We start from the raw sequence: 11,364 nt of genomic DNA, 5'->3' as shown, positions 1-11,364 counted from the left end.
GACTGCAGTTGGTTGAGCTTATTAAAATAAATAAATAAGTGAAATGGTACATTCCTCTAGCTGACCTGACTAAAACCTTCTGAAGTAAGAGCTGGGGTATGTTATAATGACTTTTTTGATATTTTATATAAATTCACAGCATTTTTTACGGAGTGGAAAGTTTGTCCCCATCGTTCTCAAGAAACCATTTCCTGTTTTTATCATACCTGCAGGTGTCATATGGGCTTCTTGGTTTGACCCACAGAAAATAAATAGTGCAAAAGAAAACCACAGGCTGGAAAGCATCTCATGTAGATAATCTATAGCATATTGACCACCTTATTTAAAACCCTGCAAACCCAAAGTTTTGAGACTTTTATCAGCAAGTCACTTTATCCTATAGCAAAGAAAGATAAAGAACATTTTACCGAAATTACACTTGTAATTTTAAAATTGCTAACAAAGTCAAACTTCTGTTTGATCTTTAAATTATTCTTGTAAATATTCAAATACAACTATACAGACTCACAATTGCACATTTTCTCCCATATAATATCAGATTGTCGCCCAAAATATCACAACGCAACTTTTGAAACTTCACATTAGGTAATACTCTGGTAAATACATCTCTGTCTAGACTTTCAATTATGTTCTGCTGAATTCAGGAAAAGCAAACTTACTGCAATATAAAGATGCATTTTGATGCTTTGCCTTTAGTTTGGGAGACAAACATGGTTAATTTGTTGATTATAAAATGTTCTGTGGGTTTCCTGAATAAGTCTGTTGAACCTTCACACTTATAACAAGCTGAGACCCTGAACCCTCACCAGTTTCCTGTGGCCTTGAGCTGGACGGAAAAACAGACATGAACACAAAAACAACATGAACAGCGTTTGTGAGAAACTTTGTGACAAAACTTAATTGTAGATTAAAATATCATTTTCATGTGTTTGAATGTTACAATAACAAAAATAGTTTTGAGAAATTAAATTATTATTACATTTCAGACTGAAGCTGGTTTGTAAACTTGGAGTAATGTTGTGTGTGTATATATATATATATATATATATATATATATATATAAGATGACTGGGCAAAGTATTTAGAAAAAAAAAACTGTTTAGAAAGCACTGGAAATTTATTGAGAGTAAAAATGATTTATTTGTGGTAAGGCTATTTGACATAGAAATGTTTGAAAGCAGACATTATTATTTGATTCTATGTAATGATGCATTAGAAAAAATAAATAAATACACTTTACCTCAGATACTGTACTGTTGCATGTGCAATTAATGCTGATTCAAAGCAGCTTTAAAGAAAATCATCTAATCTACAAATGTCTTAAGAGGAACCAGAATCATCAGACATTACAATCAGTCTGAATATGCTTAATGTTTTCTTTAAACAGTACGTTTCTCATTTGGTGCTCAATGTTAGTTTTGGACATTGTGATTGATTCAAATGCATCAGTTTATAACACATTCTCTGCTGTGGCTCGTCAGGCAGTGTGATGATTGACAGCAGCGTATTCACTGTAATCTTGATTATTTCTCAAAGTGACACTGTCAGGACAGTCCGTTTTCTTATGGAAATTCACCACAGCGTAATTTAGATCATCACCAGATGTGATGAAGACCTGTTCCTGAACTGTATCAGATGGACATCTTTTTGCAATCACACTAATTCTACTAACTGCTTCACTGTTTTCTGCTGTCATGTGAGATCTTTTGGATGAGGAATCAGCAACTGTCAAAGACAAGCAAATAAATTATTTAAATCTTTTCTTATATTTATCTGTTCATCTTAAGATGTAGCCTTTTTTTTTTTTTTTTTTTTTTTTTTTTTTTTTTTGGATGATAATGTGTCAGTTTGATTAATGTGAAAAAAAATACGTCTTTTAAAGAAAGTAAAAGTAGTTTTACTGTGTGACTGACGCCTCCTCCAGAGAGTCACGATCACTAACAGAATCACAGTGATGATCAGAAGCAGAAGCACAGACACACTGATGATCAGAGAAGAACCTGAAAACACCACAGATTCACTCAATCACTCTGAAGAGTCAAAACTGACCGACTGACAGAAATCAGTGAAATTCTACCTGTTACAGGAGATGAAGATGTGATCAGTGGAGATTCAGCTGATGTTGTTTGGTGTTCATTTCTCTCTAAAACACAGTAAAGCCATACTACAGGTAAATAAAGTGTTTTCAGCTCACAGATACGTACTTCCCTGTTCTCACAGATGCTGATGCCTTTCACACATTACTGAAACATCAGACATGTTTCACACACATACAAAACCACAAACTGTCAACCTCTGAACATTGTGAAACTCTTAGAAGGACTTAAAGTCTGAATAAAACATAACAGATGCTGACATCAAATGGCATGACTATAATAAGTGTATTATATGTTGATTTACATACATTTACATTTATTTTCAATTCCTGTTATCAGCAAAAACTATAAGGAACAAATGGAGGGTCTGGCTTGTGGTCGTCCAGCTATTTTTATCTGCACACAACAGCTTGGTTTGCTGCTTGATTTTGCCATATGTCTTACCATATTATTTTAATGTATTATCTGAATTATGAACACAATGGTTTGTAGTGCAAAGTATTTTACTGTTTACTAGACTTCGATATTCTTCTCACTATTTCTCTACGGCAGATTATGAACCGGAAGTCTAACACATCACCAGAAAACATCTTACATCCGCAATGGAAAATAAGGTGAATATATACACACATGACGAAATAAATGGAAACGGGTTCTTAATAGTAGAAATAAATAGATTATTATTATTTAGAATTTATTATTTTCTTCATATTAGGAAAAAAATGTTATTTTAAGAACTGATCAATGAACAGCTGATGACAAATTTCTTTGAGGAAGCAAAAAGGGATTATTCTACAAAATCCAGATCATTGAGAAAAAAAATACAAATAAATGTTTGGAACCTTTATTTTTAAGTGTGGTTGCTGATTTCATTTGGTCTTTTAGGATCTATGGGTGTTCACTGTTATTACTGTCATTATGTGTGTTGATGTTCTGTGGATCATCATGGGTTTGATGGTTTCAGTTACTCACCTGTTATAATGTTCAGCTTCACTTCAGTGTAGAAATCTTTTTTTGTAGTTCTGTCAACTCCACACTGGTACGTCCCAGTATCACGTTCACTCAGATTTCTGATGGTCACAGTGAAAACTGTTGCTCTTGTGTCGTCATACAGAGAGAATCTTCCAGAATGAAACCATTTATCTTTCTCACAAGTCTTGATGAGTTCAGAGCACCATTCACCCTTTGGTTTCCCTGGCTTCTTTCCTCTACAAAAATACTTTGCATTTGCTGTATATCCTTTGTGCTGTATATTATATTTGCATGTGATGTTGACTTCACCTCCTGAATATCCTGTCAGACTGATGGAGCTCACAACACCTACAACAAACCAGCATTAATACATTATTTACAATAATATATAATATACATGGCACTGAATTATGAACTTTCACAGTTCATTAGGCTACTATTTCTGGTTCAACAAAATGAACTGAGGTTAAAGACCTGTTGTGTTTAGTGATTCTGTGCGCTGTGAACACTGAGCACTGTGAGTTCTGATTCTTACCAGGAATCATCAGCAGAGTGAAAGTCCAGATGATCTTCATTCTTATTCAATGATCTTCTCGGTTGTTAGTAGATTCAGTTCTTCTGAAGCTCTCGATGTGTGTTCAGATGAGCTCTGAGTGTTTCTTTCCTGGTTACATGTTTAACATGAACTGATGAATGTGACAGAGACGCCCACTTCCTCTATATATGGCACACAAAGAAAAAGAGAGCAAGAGAGAGATATGAACAAAGCTAGAGGTACAACTAATACTCCACACAGGCTTCATTTGACAGTGACATCTGATGGGCACACATGCAAACAACAGCGGTTTCCATTGAAACTGTACGAGTGCAGGTTTATATAATTTATAATACAGCAGGGTTCTCAAATCTTGCCTTGGAGGACCAATGCACTCCAGAGTTTAACTCCAGCCCTGATCAAACTCACCTACATGTGACTTTTTAATGATCTCGAAGGCACTGATTAGCCTGCTCACGTGTGTTTGATTAGGTTTACAGCTAAACTCTGCAGGAAAGTGGATTTGAGGATGTTTGTATTACAGTGAGATCTCAATTACAGGTAAACTATAACTAATAATAGATATCACCATACTAACCCAGCTGATTAATGAAAGACAGTAAAACAATTGTTTACAATTTTTCTAAAATTTTATGTTTCATTATGCAAATGAGTCAGTATCTAATTAAATATGTGCTAATTTGTAGATATTTCAAGAACATAAATGTGAACATTTGTTAAAACCAGGTTCAAAATTCTTGTTTGATTTTGTCAACTTATAACTTATCAGTTATAGATCAGAAGAGTTCGAAACTCTTAATTAAATAATTAAAGCAAATAAAGTGACATAAAATAAACACTATGAAAGAACAAATGTGTATTCTGCATGTTTTCTTTCCACTAGTCTGAAATAAGAAATGTTATGAAGGCAAAATAGACTAACAATTTAAAGTTGAGCAGTGCATGAAAAAAACAATGGTTTCACCTTCAGTGTCTCAAGATGTTGTCTTAAGATTTAACTTTTGATAATTATCCAAACATACTTTAAACATATCATATTAGCATAGCAACATATGTATATCACGTGCCTCGGCTATATGAGATCAAACCATGCTTAAAACCTCAAACCATGAGCAAATGTCCTGATGGTGGAGTAGAGTCACTGCCCAGCAGATGTTCAGCACCACGGACAGCAGCTGAGATTCATCACAAACACAGTCTGTCCAGATGAGCTTGTGTTTTCATGGACATGAAATTACACTTCAGAAACATCTTATAGTGCTGAATAACTGACATTTAACATGTTTGGAAATGTTAAAGTTAATTTAGAATACGGATAGACCTGAAGAGAGTTTAAGTGGCAGGTGAAGCTGTTGTAAAATACTCACACCTGTAAATAAGCACACGCCTGTGACAAGTTACACAAAATTAGACGGTGCTGCGTCTGTGCATTGCTCAACAATAATTCTTTTAACTATTTCCAAAGAACTACATGGCGGAAGAATTCTTAGCTGTTAAAATATAAATGACTTTATGCATGATCAATCAAATTTACGTATTTGTGACCCTGGACCACAAAGTCTTAAGTAGCATGGGTATATTTGTAGCAATTACCAAAAATACATTGTATGGGTCAAAATTATAGATATTTTTTCTTTTATGCCAAAAATCATTAGGATATTAAGTAAAGATCATGTTCCATGAAGACATTTTGTAATTCCCCACCATAAATATATCAAAACATAATTTTTGAATATGTATTGCTAAGAATTTCATTTGGACAACTTTACAGATGATTTTCTTAATATTTCAAAAACAAAAAAAAAAAATGCACCCTCAGATTCTAGATTTTTAAATAGTTTTACCTCTGCTAAATATTGTATTATCCTAACAAAGCATACATCCAACCATACATACAAGCTTATTTATTCAGCTTTCAGATTACATATTTTATATATATACAGGGGTTGGACAATGAAACTGAAACACTGGCCAATATAGTGTTGGAGGTTTCATGGCTATATTTATGCAGCCTGGTGGCCAGTCTTTACTGATCGCACATTCCACCAATAAGAGCAGAGTGTGAAGGTTGACTATGTGCACCCAATAGCTCAAACATTGTACCCTGAAGGTGGTGCCGTGTATTAGGATGATAATGCACCAATACACACAGCAAGACTGGTGACAAGAGTGATTTGATGAACATGAAAGTAAAGTTAAACATCTCCCATGGCCTGCACAGTCACCAGATCTGAATATTATTGAGCCACTTTGGGGTGTTTTGGAGGAGCGAGTCAGGAAATGTTTTCATACACCAACATCACATAGTGACCTGACCACTGTTCTGCGAAAGGAATGGCTCAACATCCTTCTGGCTACTGTGCAGGACTTGTATTTGTCATTCCCAAGATGAAATAATGCTGTATTGGCTGCAAAAGGAGGCCAAACACCATACTAATTGTGGTCTAAACCCAGGTGTTTCAATTTCATTGTCCAACCCCTGTATATATATATATATAAACCCTTTAAGAGTTTTGTGTTCCAGGGTCACGTTTTGGTGTCTTTGTGTGTGATGATCACCACACGACTGATTTCACATGTGAGGATCTCATTTATCTGATTAAATTTAACTCTTTGAGGATCTGAGACACTTGCAAGTCCATCTTCTGCTGTGGAACAACAGCATGCAACCAAAGTGTTGCTTTAATAGTTAAAGTTGATGAATCGGATCGTATGATAAGTGTTCAAGTCTAAAAGCCTGAGCCGATACAGTTCTTTTTTGTTTCCTCAATATTGAAGTATTACAGTGGCATTTATTACAGTGGCATTTGTTTTTGACCAAAGAAAGAGACAGAAAGAAACAAAAAGACAGAAAGAGAGCAGAAAGCACAAGTTAATCTACTATTTCAAGTTTAATTCAGCAGTGCACACGTGTTTGCTGTGAAACAATTTAGCAGTTGCTTAGAAGCAAATTACTTTTAATTAGTAAAAGAGTCAAGAGACCAACTAAAGTAAACCTTGACCCCAATTATGTGGCTTTTTTTTTTTTTTTCATCCAAGGCTGTGGCTGATGTCAGTTGTAGTTCTTGTGTTTCACTTTTCTTTAATGATGCTGTTTGTTAACAGCAGGTGTTCATCACTAATGCACAATCATCATTTAATTAGTCAGTTAATCTTCTCATTAACTTTAACTCTTTGAGGACTTGGGATTTGATCTGACACTCAAGTAAACCGCTCTTAAATTTTCCACTAGAGGGCGACAGTATCATTTACATGTAAGGGCTCTGAAGTCTCAGTAAGGCATCATTTAAATAAATTAAAATAAAAGACTGAAAATGTAACACTGAAAATGCTAAAAACACAAAGTATATTTTGAAAAGTACCATATTCATCTGCGATCATATAGATACAAAGCTCAGATCATTAGATTCTCCATCAGCTATTGCAAATAGATGGAGCCAAAGACTATTTATTAGGCAATCATGTAACAACGTTGTAAAAACAAACAAAAACAAAACAGTTTTTCTACATGCAACAGAATGTTTATATGACCTAAAAAACCTTTAAGAATTACTTTGTCATTCTATATACAGTATTATGATATATTAGACAGATTTACATAATCTCTTTATGGAGTAGAAAGTCTGTGTCCATCATTAATAAACGAACAGTGTCATGTTTTTTTTTTTTTTTTTTATCACACTTGCAGGTAGTTAAAGTAAACTGAAGAATATAAACAGCAAGAGGAAAAGAAAACCACAAGCATGAGAGCTTGTCATGTTGGTTTCTTTTCAGCACCTCCTGTTCTACCTGTTAAATTTACAATTCATTTTTCCATTTTATTCAGGTTGTACATCATACCATTAATTTACAATCAGAATTGGTGAATCCACCAAGAGCAGAATTACACACACAATCAAAAAAAAAAAAAAAAAAAAAAAAAAAAAAAAAAACAAATACAATCTGCATCTTTGTCTTCTGCCTACAAATGGTGTTTAGCATCTCACTGTTCACTGTGGGTTTCCTGAGTAAGTCTAATCTTCACAGTCAAACTGAGACTCTGAACCTTCACCAGTTGTCTGTGGCTTTATGCTGGATGGAAAAACTGAGTCTATATCATGCAAAAAACAACACCTTCAGCACTTGTCAGAAACTTTGAGATCAATAAGAATTTCAAAATCCTAACCTACATTTTTTAACATGTAATATTTAATCACATTTTCAATGATGGTGAAGGTTCAATGTAAGTTCGTTTGTGACCTGCATCTGTCAAAACAGTGTGTAGTAGTTATATATAACAGCTTCATATGAAAAAATTAAAGTCGTTGACACTATATGTTCTTTTGTGTGTGTGATAATATGAAGGAAAGCATCACCTCATCTTAATAAACACTCAGTCACAGTGAATCCTCCAATCAGCAGCAAAGTCAAACACATAGAAATAATATTCAGCAAAGAGTAATCTGAAAATACATAAACACATAGTAACTACTACATTTTTGTGTCAATCCATGTTTGTTTTTACTACAAACAATGCAGTCACAATAGTGACAGAGCGTACAACAAAAATAAGGCAGAAATATACTTTGACCATCTACGCACCATGCATATTACATAATTTTCATCATCAGGTGAGCAATTATTTAACCTCACAATGATTACAGTTACCATCATCTGATCCCAGTGGATCTTAGTTTTCATTGCTTCAACTAATGTATTAGAGCACATTGTTAGAAGTGACAATAAAAATCAAAAGTGAAAGTACAAAGAGTCAAGAGCCCAACTAAAGCAAATACTGAACACAACAATGGTGGTTTGTTGAAATTTCAACATTTTTTCAACATTAATTGCGGGTGCAAAAGTGATATTAATTCAATGTCATTAACAGTGACAAATCAACTATTTTAACATTGATTCAGTGGTTAGTTGCCATCAGGGACGTTCTGCAATCAGTAAAATTACTAAATAAATTACTTATAAAATAAAATCTCACCCTTTTTAACAGTGAGATTGACTTTAGTGGTGACGTGAGCGCCACACCAGTATATCCCAGAATCCTCTTCTCTCAGATCAATGATGTTCACAGTAAAGACTCCAGTAGATGCTTCATCACTGAAAGAGAATCGATCATCTCTGATCGTCTCCAATGAAACTCCATCCTTCACACACATGGAGGCTTCATGTGCTTTGCAGAAGCTTTTCTGATCTTCATCCTGATGTTTGCACTGGATTGACACGTCGTCTCCTTCATACTTAGTCAAGTTCAGCTCTGGAAATGTTCACAAATACAAGAACATCAATTCACAGCCGTAGTTTCACATATTCAGATGAATAAATTTTCCTCACACCCTCGTTCATGATGACGATCAGATGAGTGTAAAGATAATTGAGGTCTCTTTCTAATGTCACTGCACACCAGTATTTCCCAGCATCCTCTGCTGTCAGTCCAGTGATGGTCCCAGTGAAGACACTTGCAGTGACGTCATCATTCAGAGTCAATCTGTCAGTCTTGGTCTCTTTCTCTTCTCTCACAGTCTCATTGAGAGTATTTCTGTCTCTAGTGGAGCACTTCCCCTTACAGAGAGACTTTGACTTTGATTTATAGATTGAATCATAAGGGCAGATGATCTCAGCAGATTCTCCTTCATGTCTCACTACTGGAGCCACTAAAAACAAACAAACATAGACATTTAACACACATGATTCTGAATGCACTGTATTTACTACAGTGAAATCATCTGAATTGACTCACTAATCACAATGAGCTGAATTTTAGTGTTCAGGGAGATGAAAGTCAAATATGTGTCTCTGGTTTCTGCTCCACACCAGTAAACTCCAGCATCTCTCACACTCACATTACTGATGATCACTGTAAAAACTCTCTCTTCATTTCTCTCAGATGAAAAAATTATTTGTGTCACTTTAGATGAGCTGATGTTTTGGCAGATGTGATTATCATCCTCTTTGCAGAAATGAACTTCATGTTCCTCTGGGATCTGACAGGTAATGTTGACTGCTCCACCAAGATTAGTAGATTCGGTCAGAAATGCTGCATCTATAAACCAAAAGAAATTACACAAAAATCCAAACAGAGTCTTTGCACATGAAAGATAAAGTATTTGCAGTTCCTCACCATGTTTGACGTTCAGTTCAAGTTTAGTGAATCTCTCAGTATAGTGAGATACATTCACTCCACACCTGTATGTTCCAGCATCTGCAGCTTTCAGTTCTCTAAAAAACACCATCAAGACTCCTGCTCTGGTGTCGTCATATAAAGAAACATCTCCATTCTCCATCCATTCATCCTGAACTCCTGGATTCTTCCTCTCTGAACATCCATCTGATTCTTTACAGATGTATTTTGGTTTGGTTTTGTATTGAGGATGTTCACACTTGATCATCAAACCACCTCCTGAGTAGCCGCTCACTCTAGACACGCCCACTTTAGCTGTCAATCACAAATATTGTTAACTCTGCCACAAACACAGACAACAGAAACTTTAATTTAATTCAAAATTTATTTTACTTACAATTTATACGTAGTTGAACAGTATTAATAATGGCGTAAGTGTTTGGATGTTTGTAGTGCCAAACTCCACATAAATAAACTCCTCCATCATCTGGTGTCACAGCAGTAATTGTCACAATAAAGAGGTTTTTACCTCTGTCATCTGAAATGCTAAATCTTTCCTCCTTATTCCATGCACTGTACATCATATCAACAGAGTATTTTCTCTCTTTGAATATGATCTTTACATCATTAATATGATTCTGTGAATATTCACAGCTGAAATTGGCACTTTCTTCACTATTCACCATCACTGTCTTCGATACTTTACAACATGAATCTGTCATTCACAGAAAAATATATATCATATATACAAAAGCCTGATCAGTAGTTTTACTACACAAAAACTTCAATATTTTAAAATCACTGACCTTTTTCCACATTCAGAGTCATATCAATGAACCATTTGTCTTCAACCCCAATTTTGTATGTTCCAGCATCTTGTTGGTTCATTTCTTTAATGTAGATCATGAGGTTTCTGTATTTATTGCAAAATAAAGTGAAACTTCCTTCATTAATCCACTGATCATGTTTCGTGTTATTTATAATTATTGCACTCTGTAGCTTCTGCATGTATTTAGGATCATTTTTGTGCCAAGGATTCCATGAATCAACAAGAACGCTTCCTCCAGAATATCCAGTCACATCAAAACATCTTACTGCACCTGTCGATCAGATTGATACTGTGATCAGAAAGCTGATGAACAGAAAACAGCATCATTACTGCAGTGATGAAAGAGAAAAGCTCTGACCTGAGATCAGGTAGAAAGTGAAGAAGATGAGGAGGATCTTCATTGTGAGTTGAGTTCAGTCTTCTTTATGCTGAATGATCTCTGTGTGAATCTCTCTGTCTCTACATCTGTCTGCTTTAGTTACTTCCTCTTTATTCAGCTCTTCATCAGTAATGAGCAGCTTTACTGGCTCCTCCCACCATCACCACTGACTGAATATCACATTAATCACACTGAAAGAGCGCCACCTAGTGGAGGTTACAGTGTCTGATACTGAGAGCTCATACAGGTTTCAAGTTCTCTCCATAAGGACAAATGAAACACTGAAACAAATTTATATTTTCCACAAGTTTTAGTAAAGTGTACATGTAAGTTTCATATATTTTTACATATTACATGTTTAAGTTTTTAGAAGTATACCAGAATTAACTGGCATTTGGCTGGATTTGTTTGGATACTTTA

The 11,364-nt window shown here is 34.9% G+C and overlaps 2 protein-coding genes across 2 annotated transcripts; both read right to left on the bottom strand.

The window, feature by feature from the left end:
* Positions 1 to 1,901: 1,901 nt before the first annotated feature.
* Positions 1,902 to 3,780, bottom strand: LOC127158556 (CMRF35-like molecule 8; the record flags this gene model as incomplete). The annotated part of the gene is made up of 4 exons (XM_051101636.1): positions 3,604 to 3,780; positions 3,069 to 3,416; positions 2,050 to 2,143; positions 1,902 to 2,000 (listed from the first exon to the last, which is right to left on the bottom strand). Coding segments are annotated over exons 1-4 (581 nt in total), but the record flags the coding sequence as incomplete, so codon positions are not given.
* Positions 3,781 to 6,994: 3,214 nt separating this feature from the next.
* LOC127158557 (polymeric immunoglobulin receptor-like) lies at positions 6,995 to 11,153 on the bottom strand. Its single transcript, XM_051101637.1, has 9 exons — positions 10,924 to 11,153; positions 10,543 to 10,836; positions 10,134 to 10,451; positions 9,737 to 10,051; positions 9,356 to 9,658; positions 8,952 to 9,269; positions 8,597 to 8,872; positions 7,980 to 8,066; positions 6,995 to 7,869 (listed from the first exon to the last, which is right to left on the bottom strand). The coding sequence occupies exons 1-8, from the start codon at positions 10,964 to 10,966 to the stop codon at positions 7,981 to 7,983; spliced, it is 1,953 nt and encodes a 650-aa protein (XP_050957594.1). The 5' UTR covers positions 10,967 to 11,153; the 3' UTR covers positions 6,995 to 7,869; position 7,980.
* Positions 11,154 to 11,364: the final 211 nt, after the last annotated feature.

The sequence above is a fragment of the Labeo rohita genome, unplaced genomic scaffold (assembly GCF_022985175.1).
Source record: "Labeo rohita strain BAU-BD-2019 unplaced genomic scaffold, IGBB_LRoh.1.0 scaffold_1564, whole genome shotgun sequence".
NCBI classification, from domain to species: domain Eukaryota; kingdom Metazoa; phylum Chordata; class Actinopteri; order Cypriniformes; family Cyprinidae; genus Labeo; species Labeo rohita.
The sequence above is the reverse complement of the archived record's forward strand: the minus strand, read 5'-3'. Positions and strand labels throughout refer to the sequence as shown.